Here is a 20,313-nt window from a genome sequence, read left to right as displayed (position 1 = left end):
GCAATGGTTAACTAGCAAAATGGCGATTCTTGCTACGTTTAAAATGGCCGCTTGTTGGTCAAGCATAGCAGTCTGTATTTCTATAAGTAGGTGCATAAGACGGTCGGCCTTCGGCCATCAAGTTACGTCTGTCATTCAAATGAAGGGTATTCATTTTTCCAGATTGACAAGATGTTTGAGTTAAGCACTGTTTATTTTGACTTTGACATCCCTACACATTTGTTTGTTCTATTAGTGCCCAGGGAGGGTCAATCAGATTGTAACAATCAATATGATTGGCCCACGCTAGGGCTTTACCCGGCCTGGATTCCCTCTCTCCACTACGTTCCTTTATATCCCCGGTGAGGGGGTGGGGGAGCAATGAGGAGGCTGAGAATGGGGTAATGCCCGCTCCAAGCCACCACACGGCTGGAGGCTGCCATCTTCCCCAGCCAGGGATCAAGGTAAGTGTTTCCATAAAGCCAAACAATCCCCTCCCTACCCTCCCAACCCCACTTACCTTCTTTTTGGTCCATTTCGGGAGCGCACGCTGGGAACACTTCTGTCCCCAGCGCGTCCGCTCCCGATCCGCGACATGCTGTCATGGAAAGGAAGAAGGGACTACATGAAGTCCCTTCTTCCTTTCCATGGTGGCCATTTTCTTTATTTACTTTTTTAATGTGCACCATGGAAAGAGAGAAGGAACTACATGTAGTCTCTGGAAAGAGAGAAGGGACTACATGTAGTCTCTTCTCTCGTTTCCATGGCGGCCATTGGGTTCATTGACTTTTTTTCATTTTTTTCTATGGGCGCCATGGAAAGGGAAAATGGCCTTGTTTTCCCTTCCCCCGCGGGTATTTAAAAAAAAATATTCTGTTCTGAAACGCTCTGGCATTTATCTATTCTCTCCCGCAGTGATCTTCAATCTTTACATGGAAACACGTGGAACCCTCCTTGCTCCCCATAACATCCATATCCACCAATACGCAAATGACTCAACTCTACCTTAAGATATCCTCCATCACAGACATCCACAAGCTCAAAACCTGCCTCATATGATCCAGTTTTGGATGTTCCGTGCTTACCTGAAGCTCAACCCCTCCAAGACTGAATTCCCACTCCTAACCAACAACACTGAACACACTGACATCCAGACCTGGCTCTCTGCTATGTTCCCTGAGGGCGTCGCACCCAAGCTGACCACTTGCACCAAGTCCCTTTGGTTTAAAATAGACAGACCTCTATCTTTCAAACAGACCATAGCAAGGAAGGCACAAATAGCTTGGTCCCCACTTTCTCTCCTGCGAATATGAAGCCCTTCAGCCCTTCATCCCAGAAAACAACTTCAGATCTGCTGTCCAACCCTTGGTCCTCCCCAGCCTGGATGCTGGCAATGCCCCTTTGGAAGGCCTTCGGTCGACTACCCTGGCATGCCTGACATGTGTCCTGCATGCTGCAGTATGACTCATCAACGGACCCCGCAAATTTGACCACATCATCCTGACCCTCAACAAACTACACTGGCTCCTGCCGCAAACCTGTATCATCCTCAAATCCTGCTGCATCATCTACACTGCATCATCTACAAAGCTGTCACCCTGAAGTCCCCTGCCTACCTCACTGAGAAACTTCGCATCCCTGGAGGCCTAAAATCCACCAGAGGTAAGGACATGTCCAGATCTGCTGGTGCAGGCTGGAAATGCCCCAAGACTCTGGGACCTCCTCCCCATGAACATCAGGCTCGCTCCCCTCGCTTTTATAGTTCAGGAAGGAGCTCAAGACACTTTTTTTCAAAGAACAGATCCTCTCTAACCCTTAGGTCCACACCTCTGCTGATCCTCACCCTAGCTGAGGCGCGGTGATCGGATCCCCACTGTTTCCTTCTCTTTTTGTTTTTAGATCCATTGCGGTCAAATTGCCCATCTTCTCCCTCCCATGTTGTTAGCTCCCCACTCTGTTGTTTCTCTGCTCCCCTCATCATGTTCTTCTCCCTATGATTGTAAAGTGCTCCATTACTTCTTGAAGCTAGGTCCACCCTCAATAAATACTCTGATAATACTTTTTTATTTTTATTTTTTAATTGTGTCAGCCCTCGCAAGAGGGCGCTAATAGCGTACCATTACGAGTACGCAGACACGAGTATAGCGCCATGCCGGTAATGACCCTACTGCCATGCTGCTAAAGTCCCCAAAAAGTCTCTTACCGGCTTCGACGAAAGTGCAGATAGCACCTCCGCCCTCACGTTGCATGCAAATAGCGGTCACTGCTATTAGCGGTGACCGTTAAATTGCGGAACCGGAAACAGCGTCATCGCACAGGAACGGGAAAGAGCACGGCGGCCATCTTTAAAAACACAATCCATTGCCATCCTCTGCCCCCTGGACCTGTTCTGAGTAGTTTGCAGTAGGAAATCCACAGGGACACCCTCGACATGCCTAAGGCTGTGAAAAAAAACACCGACCGGCAGCGGAAGGAACAATTTACCACAGAGGAGCTATTAATGCTCACCCAGGCCCTAGCTGACAATGCCGCCGTGGTCTTTGCCAGCGACATGCGGCGGGAGACACTCATCAAAAAGAAGGCAATCTGGGCTGAGGTCGCCTTGAAAGTCAGTGCTGTGGGCACCACCACCCGCAATGTGCGTCAGTGCAGAAAGAGGTGGGGTGATCTCAGACTACGGGTGAGAAGCATCTTTGCAGAAAACCACAACATTGCCACAGCAGGTGGATCTGGTTCGCCCATTAAACTGAAAGAATGGGAGGAGACCTGCGCCAACCTCATTGGAGTGGAATCAATAGAGGGAGTCGGGACAATGGAGCATGGCGTGGCAACCACTTCAGATGGAGGAGAGTGTACACATGAAAGCATGCAATGTGAATCTACTGGTCCCCCCAAATGTGAGCCCAGAATCACCTCATGGATGGCCAAACATCCACACATGCATCCAACCCTGGCCATGTCAGTGTCAGACCCAAACACACACACATGCACACATCACCAGAGACAAGTGCCACACACAACCATGCATGGATGAGCCACTGAACTGACACATCACCTGCCTCCTTAACAATAAAGTCCAAATGCCCACAACTGCATTATTGATGTATACTGCATTAAGTACATAGAACCGTAACCAATGCCACCCCCCTTCTTGTCCCTGACATGCTCACATACAGACAGCGAGGATGCTGGCAATGCATCTCAGGCACCCCCTGCGAGTAAGAAAAAAAGGGAACAGGACACAGAGGACACCCCCATAATATCAAGGGGCAAAGGTAGAAGGGTCCAGATGCAGAGTGTCAAACATCGGTGGAGCGCCACTGCCAAGACACAAGTTGCCACACCACCAACAACTGCCCCACCTCCGGAGGTTAACCCACCACCACCGATCCCAGCCACAGAGGGCCCACCCTCAGCTGTAGCTAGTTCCGCAGGAGAGGCGGCAGCCACTGCACCACTATCAGATGTGGAGGATACAACCAATTTCCACATGGAGATGCACACCCCAAGCCCCCCTGGAACCCCTGAGCCATCACAACAGCAGACACCTGGGTCTAATGTCACTGGCGAGGACAACATGGAAGCTTTTAGTAGCCCCCCAGTGGCTTCATCTGTTGACCTGGTTGCATCAGAGGGCACAGCAGCCACACCACCAGAACCCAACACTGCCCTCGACCTGGCCAGCATCAGCCAGCGGCAACAGGAAATAACTGTGCTGGTTGGGCAGCATGTGGAGGAGGCTGCCCGTCTCAGGGCGGAGATTACGGAGACAGCAAGGCACTCCAGGGAGGGGATGGAGGCCTGTACAGACAGGCTGTGTGGGGAGATTGTCCGACTTAGGGAGGTCCTCACACGGATAGCAGACGCAATGGACCGCCACTTCCCACCACCCCCACCAGGACAGTCAGCCACTTCCTCATCCGCCAGTTCGAGGCAGACAAGCCCCCTCCGCCACTCCTCACGCACCACCAGGCGCACGTATAGGCAGCCTCCCAATGCTGGTGTTGGCAATGGCCAATAGGGAGTGCATGGTCAAGCTTCCGCGTGCATGGCTTGACGGAAACATTGTGGCAGACACATGAAGAATTGTTGTGGGGTGTGGGTGGAAGGGTGTTATGGGACTGGTGTGGGGGGTCGGGGGAAGTGTGTTTTGGGACTGTTGTAGGGGGTGAGGGGAAGGGTGTTATGGGACTGTTGTGGGGGGTGGGGGAAAGGGTGTTATGGGACTGTTGTGGGGGGTGGGGCGAAGGGTGTTATGGGACTGTTGTGGGGGGTGGGGGGAAGGGTGTTATGGGACTGTTGTGGGGGGTGGTGGGAAGGGTGGTGGGATGTTTGGGGACATGCACATTTTCTTCTTTACGTCCCTTAATACACTGGTGTTTGATCAAAACACAGGCTTGGACTTCTTCATTGTGTATGTGTACTTTATTGACGACAGGGTCCATTGTGGGCTTCCAAACAGACACCAGTGCATTACTACCCATATCCATGTGACAGTACGAAACCATGTTACTCAGAATATTTGGTTTATCAGATGCTGTCTCACAGCACGTCCCTCCTGGCCATCCCCTCTTGCATGACCTTCATCCCCTTCACCTCCGTCCCCATCACCATCATCATCCTCATCAGGTGCTTCTATTTCAACGTCAGGGGGCAGTGGCACATTCCGTCTGATATACATATTGTGCAGCATGACACATGCCATGGTGATCTTGGCCACCTTCTCATGGCCATACAGGAGAGCGCCACCAGACCTGCTAATGCACCTAAACCGTGTCTTCAAAAGGCCAAAAGTCTGCTCTATCACGATGCGGGTACGGGTATGTGCACGATTTTATTCCTCTTCGTGCCTGTTCTGTGGGTTACGTACAGGGGTGAGGAGCCACCTCTTCAGGGAGAGCCGCCATCACCTGTATGGGGGGACAAATGGGGTCCTGTTACTGTTCACCTCAAGAGCGGCCTGTTCTTATCACACAAATTGACTTTGCATTGTGATTGAAGTACACAATTAACAGCATACATGCAGATGGTCTGTGTGACTGCAATGTGCAGAGGTGAGCTTGACCCTGCAAGTAGACATGCCCCATTAATGCCTCCAACAGTAATTGACATGTCCTAGGTGAGGCCAGTTCTTAGGTGTCCCTGGGTCCAGGCAGATTTGGTACCACACTGCCGGTGTACTGCCATTCCAACATTGATGTTGCCATGCTGAAAGGCATCACTTCAGTGGTGCTATAGGTGCGTGGTGCAATGCTATGGCTAGGGGTGATCCCTTTGCATGCATTCAAGGGCACATTGCATTATTGATGTTGTGCTGGGCTAATTCTGTATGACTATCTTGACGGCATGTATGACATTTGTGTATTTTGTAGCGTGGAATGTTGTGCAATGTGGATGTGGATGGATGTTTAATGTTTCTAGACCTGGATTGTCATCTATGTTGTGTAGCTTATACTTGTATGTCCGTTCATCTCAAGTACGTTGCGGCCTTCCCAGATGGACATTGGCGTACATCTGTATGTGCATTTGTCCGACGGACGACAAGCTACGCCCATTTCAAGTATGTATATCTCCCCCCCAATCACACCCAGTTGGAGTATGTATATCTCACCCCCCAATCACACCCAGTTGGAGTATGTATATCTCCCCCCACCAATCACACCCAGTTGGAGTATGTATCTCTTCCCCCCAATCACACCCAGTCGGAGTATGTATCCCCCCCAATCACACCCAGTTGGAGTAAGTATTTCTCCCCCCCACCCAATCACACTGCCATGTGCTTGCCCTGCTACTCACCAAGTAGCCACGAACGTTGTCCGGTTTGTCGCTCCATGTAGCGTGGGATAGTTGAGTTGCGCAGGACCATGGAATCATGGGTTGATCCCGGAAATCGGGCACAGCAATGTGTGATTATCTTGTTGGCGTCACATACCATTTGGACATTGATGGAGTGGAATTGCTTCCTGTTTCGGTAACTACTTCATTGTGATGTGGGACCACCAATTCCACATGGGTACAGTCGATGGCCCCGATGCAACTTGGGATGCCTGCCAGTGAATAGAACCCAACTTTGGTGTTTGCAATCTCCTGGGCAGTCCGTGGCATGAATATGTGTTCAGGTGCATGCTTCAGGAGGGCATTGAGTACCTGGTTCAGCGTGCTGGTGATGGTATCCCGGTCCAGACGGTACAGGGTGTGTATCTGCTCAGGGGTTAGGTTATTAGGTTAAATGGACTGGCTCTGATCCTGGGGATTGGTGGGTGCCTCTGTGGTATGGTTAGGTGCCGTGGTGGTGCTTGCTGTGCCTGTCTTGCCCTCCTCCTCCTCCTCCTCCTCCTGTGTCTCCTCTGTGCTGCCTGTTGTTGTTGCTGCTGCGCTGCAATCATGTCCTCCAGCCCATGTAATGCTGCTAGTATTGGGACCATCTTGGTGTGTGAAGGGGTGTGGTGTGCTCCTTTTGTGCTTCTACAGTCTCCATTGCCTCCACCTGTGCTGATTGTGTCCACCTGTGGCAGGTAGGAACACTGCTCAGTTCTCTTAACGGGTGGTTCGCGATGCCGGTATTAGCGCCATGGCGGTAAGGGGTTTTGGGGGCTTTACCATGCCGCTATTGGCATGTCCGCTTGCCTTGTGATGCTGTGCTATTAGCGGCATGGCGTTATTTACGGGATGGAGGGTCGCGCGCACGCGGACTGCCCGCTATTAGTGGCACCGTACTTAGCAGTGCCACTAATAACGGTGAGCCGGGTCGTAATTTGCATGGGGATTTAACGTTACCGGTATTCCATTACCGGTAACGTTAAATCCCTACCGCCTACCGTGTATTGAGGCCCTATGATTACATAATTAAAAATACATCATACTAATATAATACATTAATTAGATAACATTTCTAGATTACAAAAAAATCATCTTTAAAGCAAACATTTAAATGTCATCTGATAATAATAAGGTCATGCAGTTTTGGTTAAATGGTGATGCCTGGATTAGAACCTGGACTTGCTAGTACTAAAGCTTGCAACTTTGTTGCTAGTCCACACCTGCGCCCTTTCATCTTCCATCCAACCTTTTTAATATCTTGTAGCACATGTTACTGATGTTCCATTTATATTTAAGCACTCCCTCATTTGCAAAAATAGGAAACTGCAGTGCATGGCACTAAGGTGATGTTCCCAGAATCACACAATTGTGGTAAAAAGAGGAATCCAGGATTAGGTTACAAAGTCTACAGATGTTAAAATGGATTTCTAGAATCTGGCCTGGTAGACAGATTTCAGGTGGCCACCCGAGTTATTATGAACAGGAAAACTCAGAGGTTAGCCAAACCCAATCAAGGTAAGAGTGGAGAGTGGTCAAAGCTTCATCAAGGCTTAGTCTCGGGAGTCGTTGGCAGATCTTTAGGATCAGATGGTCGATCACGTGGTGGTGTTTGCGGCGAGAGAGACGGAGTCCGAGTATTTGAGAAAGGACGTTTCCTTTGGGACAATTGCGGACGAGAGCAACGGTCATGGCAATTAGCTTTTAAAAGTAACACGCAGCTCGGAGACAAACTTTATTCAGGCGGAGAAGAATGCCACATGAAGGCTTAACTGTCTGCTGCCTGTGGCTGCATCAAGGATCTGCCAGTGTCTACTAAGGAGACAAGTTTACCCACCCGTCCACATACATTAAATGCGAATGTGTTAACGGTGTATGGAAGTCACCACGAAGAAATTAAACCTGTTTTAAATCTACAATTTTTAGACTATGTGTCTTGTGATGTTTTGATAAATTACCATGTCTTACCCCTGAAGAAGTTCTCACATTATTACAACTCTTGTTAGAGAATGAAACATGTTGGGTTCATTTAGGTGTTTTATAGTAGCCAACACTGTGTAATGATATTTCGAAGGGATTGTGTCCTCCGACGTATTCCTTATCTTGATAGATCATCTCCAGCTTGCTGGCCTCGGATTTTTTTTTTTCAGTAGAGGGCGCTGCACGTCGATGTCCCTAGAGCCGATGTCCCTCGACAGACTCCGTATCGGCGGCGACGTCATCATGCGTATAAATAGACTCGCGCAGCGTCCGTTGCTCAGTTCCGTTTTTCCACGCTTCATGGGCCTCAGAATCGCGTTGCTCAGTTCGTTAGTCAGATATATATTCTTCATTATTCCAAACCGAGAATACCAACTCTTACTCGATGGCTTCCTCATCCGAACCGACGACTCCACGGTCCGGCTTCAAAAAATGTTGAGACTGTGGAAAGAAAATGTTGTTGACAGATCCTCACAGGATCTGTTTGTGGTGCCTGGGATCGGAGCACTAATGTTCGGAGTGCGAGGACTGCATGTCCATGACGGCGAAAGCCTTGAAGGAGCGTAAGGGGAAGCTTGAGAGAGGTAAGACAGTTAAAACTCCTACGAAAGTTTCATCGGCAGAGTCGAGACATTCGTCTCCTCGCCGATACAGGAAACATTCTCGTTCTAGGTCTCGAAGCAGTTCCCACCACTCTTCGAGATCCAAGCATTCAAGTAAGAGATGCCGAAGATCCCCTTCCTCGTCTTCTTCTTCTGTTTCTCTGGAAAGATTCACCCGCCCCACAAAACATAGCTCCCAGGCTGAGTGGGAAGAATTCTGTAAAAGGATGCTTAGCGTCTTCGAGAAAGCGGCCTCGACCCCCTCGAAGACAGCTGAGGGTGATACCCTGGGTGAAAGACCTGAAAAATCAAAACGCCGCGAGTCGTTGCCCCCGACGAAAGAAACTACTCGAGAGCGTCACAAACCCTCGAGCAAAGGCACTGTGCCATCGACGCCATTGTCGAAAGTCCCTTCGACGCATAAATCTGCGTCATCGACGCCATTATCAAAGGGTTCATCGACGCATAGGTCGATCGAATCGACGCCGTCTTCGACCCCGACGTCGACGTCGAAAAAGAACAAACCCACGGCTGTCACTACCTCACAGCCAGTGGTCATACCCAGGGCCTCGAACACGACTTCGAGAATGTCATCGACAACCTCGAGTAGGATTCCGATCCTCTCGAGCTCTTCGAGGCCTCTTCCGATCTACTCAACGTCAACGTTTTCTCAACCAATTATGACAAATTTAGCCCCTTCTGCTCTGGAAATGGGATTTAAACCATTTCCAAGGTCTCATCATTTCAGACCTTTGTCTTCAATTTATGAAGAAGGTGAGGATTCGGATCAAGAAAGACCATTTGGGTTGCAGAGATCTGCAACACCTGAACCAGAGTAATTTACCTCTGAGGAAAATAGGTTAAAGGATCTTCGAAAATCCTTACATGAGGCAAGTGGGTTATTTACTTCCCCAGAAATAGAATTTGCCAAACCAGACCCAGGGGAACATGCTGAGACCCCTTACAGAATTTTAATGGCAAGGATTGTAGAATTCATGGGTTGGTCTACACCTTCACCTGCATTCCAACAGGATGACCTTACAGACATTCTAGTTAAAGGCCCACAGGAGGATCCTGTGGTTCCATTTCACGCTGCATTACAAAGAAAAATATTGGCTAACTGGGAAACTCCTGAGGTTATCCCGGCGGTTAACAAGAAGTTATCAGCCAAATATAGGGTATCTGCTACTGACCCTGAATTTTTGTCTAAACATCCAACTCCAGTCCAGAGAGTCTGGTTGTTCAAGCAGCAACTGCATCAGGCAGGGATGACAAAAGATACGACTCTATAGCTAAGAAAGTCTTTTCTGCATGTAGCATGGCGTTGAAATCTATTAACGCTACTTGTACGCTCGCAAGGTTCAGCCATACACTTTGGGAGTGTGCTTCATCAGCGGCTGACTGCCTCCCAGAGGGAGAAGGGAAGCGTTTCTAAACATCATTAAGGATGGTAAAGACGCAATGTGCGAATCCCTTCAAACTGGCATTGATTCTGCTGACAGTATCAGTAGGGCCATGGCGGCAAGTACTACAACCCACAGATTTGCGTGGTTGCCAGACTTTTAAATATGCCCTTTGACGGCTCTTCTTTGTTTGGTAAGAAGGTGGATGACAGCCTAGAAAAGTTACAGACATCCAAAGCAGCAGCATAATCCCTGGGAGCTGCAATCCGTCAAACGCCATATCGCCCCTCAGGAACCTCTTGGAGAGGTAGGTCCTTTCGCTTTTATTCCGCATTCGAAAAAGGCAGAGGACAGTCGGTTCAAAGAGGTCAAAAAAAATTCACCCGAGGTGGACGGGGTAAAAATACAAAGCCGCAGCAGCAGGTGCCTCTTTACCCTTGGCATCTGCATCAGCCACCTCTAAATCACTCTGAGGACTCTCCTCACAAGACACCAGTAGGGGGCAGGCTAACTCAACATCTGACGGAATGGCAGACTATTACGTCAGATGCTTGGGCATTAGAGACAGTTGCCCAAGGTTACTGCCTGCCTTTTCTACGCATTCCTCAGATTCATCCACCGGGGAACAACTCTCGGAAAGTTCCAGATCCACTCCACTTGCAGGAAATTGTAGACCTGCTGGAGAAAGGTTCCATAGAACCGGTACCTGTAGCGGAGAGGAACAAGGGCTGGTACTCCCCCTACTTCCTAATACCGAAGAAGGACGGAGGACTGAGACCTATCTTGGACTTACGAGAATTAAACAAGTTCCTCAGAAAGGACAAGTTCAAGATGGTAACTATCTCTCAGATCCTTCAGGCCCTCCAGCTCCAGGACTGGCTGGTATCTCCGGACCTTCATGATGCTTATTTCCATGTGCCAATCCATCTCAAACACAGGAAATACCTGAGGTTCCCAATTGACGGCTCTCATTATCAATTTCGAGTTCTGCCATTTGGGCTGACCTCCGCCCGAGGGTCTTCACCAAGCTAATGTCGGTAGTGGCTGCAAGTCTAAGGAGGGAAGGGATTCACGTCTACCCCTACCTGGACGATTGGCTGATCAGAGCTGTATCTCCGGAACAAGCTCAGATCCAGCTAAATTATGTCTGCCACTTCCTTCTCAAACTGGGCTTCTCCCTCAATTTAAAGAAGTCACAGATGATATCATCACAGAGACTCCAGTTCATTGGAGCAGTCCTGGACACTTCCCTGGGAAAAGCCTCGCCACCAGAGGTGAGGGCTCAAGATATTCAGCAGATGGTCACCAAGTTTCAAAATGCCCAACGTCTCCCAGCCTTTGACTTTTTGAGGTTGCTAGGCCTCATGGCATCCTGCATCTTCCTTGTGCCAGAGGCTCGCCTGAGAATGAGATCTCTTCAGTGGGCACTAAGAACTCAGTGGTCGCAATTCTCAGGGAGAATGACAGATCTCCTTCAGGTTCCGGACAAGGTGGCTCGAGAACCTTTAGTGGTGGGCTGTCAGGAGAAAATTTTGAAAGGAGAACTGTTTTGGCAACCATGGCCGCAGATAACAGTAGTCACAGATGCCTCACTCACGGGGTGCGGAGCCCATGCCAACGACTTGACCATCAGCGGTCGTTGCTCTCCATCGGAGTCCAGACTACATATCAACCTGTTAGAGCTGAGAGCAATCAGACTAGCGCTGAATGCTTTTCTGCCATCTGTACAGGGGAAAAATGTCCTGATAATGACGGACAACACAGTGGCCATGCATTACCTCAACAAAAGAGGAGGCGTAGGATCACTGCCTCTGTGCAGAGAGGCGATGCAGCTCTGGTTTTGGGCAATCCAAGAAGGAATCTCTCTATCGGCAGTTCACTTAGCCGGAGAGAAAAACTTGACGGCGGACACTCTGAGCAGGCAGAGTACAGTCTCCCACGAGTGGGAAATAGCTCAGGAAGTCCTTCAACAGATCTTCACTCTTTGGGGAACCCCTCAAGTGGATCTGTTCGCCACCAGCATCAACAGGAAGTGCAATCAGTTTTGTTCAAGGGAATTTCCCCCGAGAGGAGCTCTAGGGACGCGTTTGTAGTGGACTGGGAGTTTCCACTTCTGTACGTGTTTCCTCCAGTCCCTGTCATTCCTCAAATGATCAGGAGGTTGAGAAGGTTCCGGAAAACCATGATCCTAATTGCCCCGGACTGGGCCAGGAGGACGTGGTACCCGGACCTTCTGGACATGTCCATCTGCCCTCCAATTCGTCTTCCACTCAAGGAGAATCTTCTCTCGCAGAAGGGAGGTCAGGTTCTCCATCCAGACATCAGAACCCTCAACCTTCACGCTTGGTATCTGAAAGGTTGAGATACAAGGATTGGGACCTCCCAGATGACGTCATGGAGGTGTTGCTTTCGGCAAGAAGGCCAGCAACAAAGACTTTATACTGCTGCCGTAGGAACAAATTTTGCAGCTGGTGTAGAGAAAAGAATATCGACCCCTTTTCAGGTGGTACAACAATGGTGTTATCTTTTCTACTCTATTTGCCAAATTCGGGTCTTCAGGTTGGCACTATCAAGGGCTATCTCGCAGCACTATCGATCTTCAAGCGCACTGCAGAGGAACCATTGTATTTCAAGTTACCCTTAGTAATACAATTCCTGAAGGGATTAACCAATGTCTATCCTCCAAGAGCATTCCAAGTTCCCTTATGGGACTTAAATTTAGTCTTAAATTCCTGATGGGTACTCCTTTTGAACCACTTCACTCTTGTTCGCTAAGGTTTCTCACCCTTAAAACTGTCTTATTAGTAGCATTGACATCTGCTAGGAGGGTGAGCGAATTACAAGCTCTATCTTGTAAACCCTCTCATACAATTTTTCATAAAGAGAAAGTTGTCCTACAAGTGAAGCCTCATTTCCTCCCAAAGGTGGTTTCTGAATTCCACATCACTCAGAAGATTACCTTACCTTCATTCTATCCCCCTCCCTATCGGGGAAAGAGGAAGAAAGGCTACATAGGCTGGACCCAAGACGTGCTTTGAGCTTTTACATCAGCAGACTTGCTAGGATTAGGCAAGCAGACCAGCTGTTCTTAGGTTACTCAGGGCACAAATTGGGATTACCGATAACAAAACAGACCATTTCCAGATGGATTATTTTGGCCATTCTGGAATGTTACAAACTGGCAGGGAAAGAGCCTCCTCAAAATCTTAGGGCTCATTCAACCAAGGGTATCGCAGCCTCTTCGGCCCTCCAAAGAGGGGTACCGATTCGAGACATATGTGCGGCTGCCACATGGTCGTCTGCACATACCTTCACAAGATTTTACAACCTGGATTCCTCCTCTAGCCAAGAGACTAGATTTGGCAAAGCTGTGTTGCACTCTGTTCATTCTTGAAGGGAAACATGGCAATTTTACTCCCACCTCCAGTTACACACCACTGCTATGGGAGTCTATCAAGATAAGGAATACGTCGGAGGACACAATCCCTTCGAAGAACAAGGTACTTCTTACCTCGTAACGTTCTTTCGATGGGATGTTCCTCCGACGTATTCCTTATCGCCCCTCCCATCCATCCCCTCAGCAAAACTTCCATTGTGGTTACAGTTTACGCTCCTTCAGGGTCAATAACCAATTCATGTAAAGCAACTGTTAAACGTCAAAACGGAACTGAGCAACGGACGCTGCGCAAGTCTATTTATACGCATGATGACGTCGGCGCCGATACGGAGGCTATCGAGGGACATCGGCTCGAGGGACGTCGACGCGCAGCGCCCTCTACTGAAAAAATAATAATTCCGAGGCCAGCAAGCTGGAGATGATCTATCAAGATAAGGAATACGTCGGAGGAACATCCCATCGAAAGAAAGTTTCCAGGTAAGAAGTAACTTGTTCATTGAATTTTTTAGAACCGCATTCCATGTTATATGCGGATTTACTCAATTAGGACATAAGGAAGAAAGGGGGAGTATCCTAGAGAGTAGGGACTGTCTTGTGGTGTACATAGGGAATTTGTTATCACTGTTCAGGTGTTTTGTTATTGCATGTACACAACCGACCTGTGATGGTAGTAGGTTGTGCCATAGATTTTTAGTGCTTATAGTTTTGGGTACAACAGCATGATGTTAATGTATTAAATAGAAATGAAATTAAATATGTGTTTTTAATAGTTCAGGATTATACACTGAGTTTTTTAACTAGATGCATATGTTCATCTGATTGTCAATTTAATAAAATATTATATTGTATGTACCACCTAGTGGTTTTATTGTTGTTTTGCCTAGGTGTGTTATGATTTGGTGATTTCCTGTCCTAAGGAGGCCCCACATGGGAGCCACAAGTTTCTCTTGTTCAGAAACAATCGTAAGCATGCTAGGGGGACAAATCTTGTGGCATATTTAATTTTCCCCTGTGTCTTTCAGTGTCATAAGCCACTTCACTCAGTCCACAGTGTGGTCCATGGATGCTTCCAAATGCTCAGGATGGCTGTATCCTCGAGAAGGCATCCAGACTAGTTGGTCCCACTAGTCCAAGGTTTGAAGCACCACTGAGGGCCTTTGCAGGTCAGGCAGACCTGCAGGGCTTCACCAGTCCAAACGCAGGAAGGGATACCAGGCCTGTTCGGGAGTCGTTGGCAGATCTTTAGCGGGCTGCTCGTCTACACAGGATACTTGGTTCCAACGCTGATCTGAAGAAATGGCTGCAGGAGTCCTCTTCTTATCCTAAATCCTGGCTGGAAGCAAGTCCAGGCCAACCAATGGTAATGATCTGCACCATTCAAACAGCCAGCAGTGGTCCAATCGGGGACCACTGTGGGTTTCACTCATGCCCAACACCCAGACTCTGTGGCACCACAGATGGGGAGTGGGACCAGACCGTTCCAACCACCTCCTGGGTGCTTACACAGAAGCTTTCCTGGGGAAGTGCATGACCTTATATGGCATTTCCTGGCCTGAGAAGGCAGGAAGAAGGCCAAACAACAGTATGGCCAAACGACAAGCGAAAAGTCTTGTGGAACCGAGAATGTGCACACTAAAATAAATGCAAACATTGTAAAAATAGCTTTTCTGCCACCAGCTTGTCTTTAGGCACATATAAAAATAACGGAAAATCCCAAGTGTAAGACTGGGGTGATGCAAACGTATTCCCACTGCACTGCATTCTAAGTTGCTGTGTGCACTGTTAAACAATTACCAAAAAGGTAAAAGGGAAACATAGTTTTCCAGTACTGATAGTCTGAAGGACTGATCAGTTTCCCCATAACCAAATAAGCAAAAGGCCAGGGAAGTGAAAAGTCAGGACAGGTTAAAAAGAAAAAAAGCAAAATGTTTGGGGGTCCATAAAATATGGAGGGAACGTTGTCTAAAGAGAAATCTTTCCTTACAGGTTAGCCACAAAACGTGTTTTTGATCTAATAGAGCACTTTATTCTGGCGTTAGTCTTCCTTTAATAACTCCCCAACTTAGTGAATGAAGAAACGGAAAGACAGGAAGGTAAATTGATGTGTCTAAGATCACACATTTTTTGTAACTTGGGAAGCTGGGATTAGAACTCAGATCTTCTGGTTTCAAAGTCGTCGACTTACACGCTGCACCCTTTGTGTCCCCTTTTGCGTTCTTTTTCCCATCCTCTCATCTCTCAGAACTATTTACTCTTTTCCTCTGTGGGATGTGGGCGATGGGGGCAGATGGTGGACATGTGCATATGGGACTAGGGATGGGAGCTAGTGCTGGTGTTCTAGATACATGAAATGGTTGTGCCTGTAATAGGCAGTTTTGTGATGTTTGTGTATGATAGAATGGAGACGTGCTTGTAGTAGTGTGGGAAGCTAGCCTACGCAGGAACGTGGATTGACAGTGGGAAACTTCATTTAGGGAAAAGTCTGGAAAAGTTTCTATGGGGGATGCTGGATGGGTATTTATTTATTTATTTTTACATTTATAGCACACATCTAACCCTTAGGCATCTGGGCGCTTATGCTTAAGAAGACGGTTGCGTTACACACTTAGTCTGTTACATTACATTATTGGTTAGGGAACAGATGGTTACGTTGCAGTCTTAATCAGTTGCATTGCATTGTTGGTCAGTATACAGGAAATACATACATGAGTAACGACAGTTTAAATATACAATTCTTGCGTATATAGCTTGAGCATCTTATTACCCGGGGCCTTATGCTCAGTGATAGGATAGGGTACAGTTCTCAATGTCTTGGCTCAATAGCCAAGTTTTGAGTTTTTTACGGAAGGACCAAAGTGATGGGTCTGTTCTATAGGGGTAGGGGTTGTGAATGTGAGATTGGATCCGTGGAGATGGTTGGATAGTTCAAGTGGAGATTTGTATGTGGGGCAGTTGGTGGAGGTTGGGATAATACTTTGAAGGGAGTAGAGGGAAGAGCTTTTTTTGTAAGGACAGTGTGTAGGGTTGGGGTAGATACACCAGCAGCTACAATGTCTGAACTGCCTGATATGCGATTATAAGTAACTCTGCTTGAGACCATTATGGCTAATCTGTTGTATGGGCGTTATCACTTGCCTACGGGTCACAATCACAATTTCTGCTCTAGGACTCTCAATGCTAATTCTCTCTATTGGCCGTGCTTGCTAAAACAGTTCGACATCATTATTATTCTTTAAGGGGTAGTGATACGAGTCCCATTGGCCAATGCATTTGAACATGTGCTGGAAATGCAGAGTTTGATAACTAAAAAATAATCCTGATGGAGCCATCAGTTTTGCCTCACAAATGAGTATGCTTGCTTTCCTAGTGGCGCTTTGCCTCAAGGTGGAAATATGTCACAGTGATCCATGGTTTGTGGGACATTTCTTGTTTGGCAGAATATTTTTGCAGGGCTGAATACTACTCCTAGTTTATTTTGGAGGATGACTTCCAGGGGTCCCAAACAGAGACAAAATGTATTAATACAAAACATACATATTTGATCTGCTGGGTTCCTTTACAATGGCCAGGTTTAGGGGCAGGCACAGTAAATGTAGCGGGGCACCTGGCCTGATTACAGCTTTGTGGATTATAAATGTTTTTTCATATTTCCTTTTGATTCATACATTGCATGGTTGTTTACTGGAAGGAAGAAAAAAACAAAAGCCATGTAGATTCTTAGACTTCCCTTACTCAGTTTATGCAGGTGCTGACATGCCCTCATCAATTTACTTTCCCTTCCCACTGCAGGAATTCCTGGTGTACATGCTGTTTTTCCTTGTTGTGCTGCTCACTAATTATGGAGACGCTCCAAGACACAGCAATGTCTTCCTCCTTCAGAGCTCCACAAAGCAAGAACTGAGCTGTGAGAAGTTTCTCCGCATAAAGAGGTACTAGTTCTTAGCAACAGTGTTACTCCTGATTATCAGAGACTGTCTCCAAACTGGGTATCTATTTAATTGTGACACTGTAATTCTCAACAATAATGACTTAAAGGATGTGGGTTGGTACTGTAACCTTTATTTCTTAGTAGCTATGTACGCTGTGTGAAGTGAGAATTACAAGTATGCTACCCATTTCTTTTGGGTCTGGATAGGGAAGGGGACATTAGGAACAATATTACTACACATTTTTAGAATCAAGTGGACTTTTGCTATCATTAAATATATGTTAAACATGGCATGGTGCCCTATAGTATGTAGTGGTGCTTTTTTATCTGTTTGGAATTTATACTAAACAATGTGTACCTTTCTGTAGGTAATTCATCTTTATTCCTTCCAGATTATAGCGTTAAGACACAGGGCCCGAGTTAAAGGCCTGAGTGAAGCGAGGGCTTTTAACAAAGGTCCCGGGCTGTTAAGACCCGATCTAGCCTGCCGGAGAGCATCTTAAGGCTATTAGCACTCTGGGATTCCAATCCGGAAACTCGTGGGGGTTAAAAAAAATATTTTCCTTCAATGAGCGGGATGCGTGTGGCATCCCGTTCAATGAATGAAAATACTGTGGCAAGATGACCACCATGGATGTGGAAGGCGGGGCTCCATACAGAGCCTCTCTTCCATTTCCATGGTAGCCACAGAGCGATAGCAGCAGCGCAGCGGCAGAGAAAAGAGGTATGTCGGGTGAAGGGAACCTAAAAATAAAGGAGAGGCAAGGGTGGGGGGAAGATGGTGCTGCGGGGAAGTCTTCTCCAGGTTTCATGGAACGCGGGCTGAGATCAGCAGTTTCGTCCCGCGTTCCCAGGTGAGGTCCCAGAGAGTGTTCCTGTGTCCTGGAGGAAGGTGTGACCCTTCCCCAAGGGGATCAAATGACCTTTCTGTGTCAGGTCCCACATGGTAGTGTTGGGTACACCTAGGCCAGACAAGTAATACACACCCAACACACCCAACCCTATTATGAATGAGTCACCTCACCAAGCTGACGACAATATTACATCCATTGCTTGGCAGTATAATTGTGGAATCTCAATAGCCACCATGTCATAACCAGAAGGACTTATATTTACATATTAATGTGCCACAAGGCTGCTGGGTTACAATCATGTTTTTAACCAGCGTTACAGCCAATGAGAAGCAGTGATTCAGGAATGCACATGCAGCCTTTGAACCTACCTTGCTGCCACTGCAGGGCCGGGGATGTCCAGAATCGATCACAGCGTTGGTACATGGGTGCACTTATTTTTTTGGCATGGACCATTATGAAAGGGGGTTGGGTTTGATTAGCAAGGCTCCCTTTCAAAAACAGAATTACCTGCATCATTGTATTACTAAAAATAAAATAAATAAATGATGCTATCCTGCCTCAGCAGATGGCACTCTGTCAGAAGACTCTCTTGTTTTAGTTTTTCTTGTGGATTGGATGGTCCCCCCTCAGCCTAGCGCCAAGATTCCCCTGGCCTTATGCTGCACTCTACAAATTTCCTTAAGACAAGATAAGGTAAGATAAGGAGAGCAAGGTGATTCCATGGTATGTGTGGCCCCTATGAGCCCAGAAGAACGTGCCTTAGGGTCTCCTGTTGCAGGGGTGTGAAAAGAAAGGACATGCTGCACTGCACAGTTTCTGGTTCTCACTGTGTGGCTTCAAATGAGTGAAGGAAGCTGCAGTGAGGTGATGCAGACTCTGGTAGTTGCAGGTGTGTTCATACCTGTCATGCCCAGCATTCGCAGATAGTGTGGGCAAGTACCGAACTGCCCGCTCTTTGAAACCATATTTACAAAGATACTATGAGAGAGCCAAAGGGGTGAGATAGCAGCTGATGTGCTCGTCATTATGAGCAGGCCTACGCAGGGCTGTTTCTGCAACAGCTATGAGCAATTTGTAAAGTTTTCTTGTACCATTGTAATGGGCTTGCAGTGCAGCTTTTACCCGCATGGCAAATTATGTGTTTCGAATGGATTGTGTCCTCCCACGTATTCCTCATTTTATGATAACTCGTTTTCTCCAGCTTCGCTGCTTCGGAAAAAATGTTCTCTCGGCAGAGGGCGCTGTGCTCGAGGTCTTGGCATCGATTGTCCCTCGGCGGACTCCGTACTCTGTTGACGTCACCAATGGTATAAATAGCTCGAGCTGCGCCCGTTGCTTCAGTTCCGTTTTTCCGATTACTTCGCTATCGAGAACGGCACGCTTCAGATTTTCTGTGAAGAAAATGTCGTCATCTTCGACTCCTTCGACACCCAAGAAGTGTGTAGATTGTGGATCAAAAATGTCGATCACGGATCCGCACCGGGTTTGTCTCTGGTGTCTCGGTTCCAGTCACCGAACCGACGACTGCGGTTCCTGCCAATCCATGACCGAGAAGGCTCTTCGTGAGAGGAGAGGTAAACTGTCGGTGGGGAGGGAAGCCTCTAAGAAGGCTACGTCTAAAAAACATAAGAAAGCGACTGATTCGAAGGAATCAGATCACCATAGGCACTCCAAGAGATCTCGATCTAGGAGTGGATCGAGACACTCTTTGTCATCGTCTAAAAAAATGAAGAGGAGACATAGATCTCCCTCATCATCTTCTTCTTCAGAGTCGACCGAAGAAATTCGATGTCCGACAAAATCGGATTCTCCCAGTAAATGGGAAGAATTCCGTAAAAGATGATGGAGGTTTTCGAGAACGCGGCCTCGACCCCCTCGAAAGAACCTCGAAAAAGCCATACCCCTAAGGTCGCTCCATTGGACGACAAAGGGAAGTCCAAGACTACAATGGTAAAAACCAGTAGTGTCGAGGTAACTAAAAAAACTTGAGTCGACGCCAAGCCGTCGAAGACTCTTCGAGAGTCGAACACTTCTCCGGTGCCATACAAAAAACACAAGTCGTCGAAGCCTTCAACGACTTCATCGACGCCGTCTCAGCACCAAAACCAAAAACATCCTCGACGCCCATGTCGAAGTCATCTTCGAAGTCATTGAAGACTCCTTCGACAACTTCGAAGGATTTATCAATCCCTTCGACGCGTATGGTAGAAGAAGAAAGGAGATTCACTCCTTTGCCCAGGTCAGACTTTTTTAAGTCCATGTCCTCAATTTATGAGGAATCTGGCTCAGAAGAAGACGAAGTTACTCCTTTTGGAGTTTCTTATGGCACAAAGCAAGTTCATGAGGAACTTAT

The 20,313-nt window shown here is 47.5% G+C and overlaps 1 protein-coding gene across 1 annotated transcript in view; it reads left to right on the top strand.

Moving 5' to 3' along the window:
• PKD1 (polycystin 1, transient receptor potential channel interacting) overlaps positions 1–20,313 on the top strand; it is a 1,742,473-nt gene that overhangs the window by 1,542,656 nt on the left and 179,504 nt on the right. Inside the window, exon 39 of the mRNA XM_069647332.1 lies at positions 16,968–17,107. Within this exon, the coding sequence (XP_069503433.1) occupies positions 16,968–17,107 (140 nt within the window). The remainder of the gene's footprint in view (positions 1–16,967; positions 17,108–20,313) is intronic.

Source organism: Ambystoma mexicanum, chromosome 2q (assembly GCF_040938575.1).
Source record: "Ambystoma mexicanum isolate Mex_15411 chromosome 2q, UKY_AmexF1_1, whole genome shotgun sequence".
Lineage (NCBI taxonomy): Eukaryota > Metazoa > Chordata > Amphibia > Caudata > Ambystomatidae > Ambystoma > Ambystoma mexicanum.
Note: the sequence above shows the minus strand (reverse complement) of the source record. Positions and strands in the feature narration are given on the sequence as shown.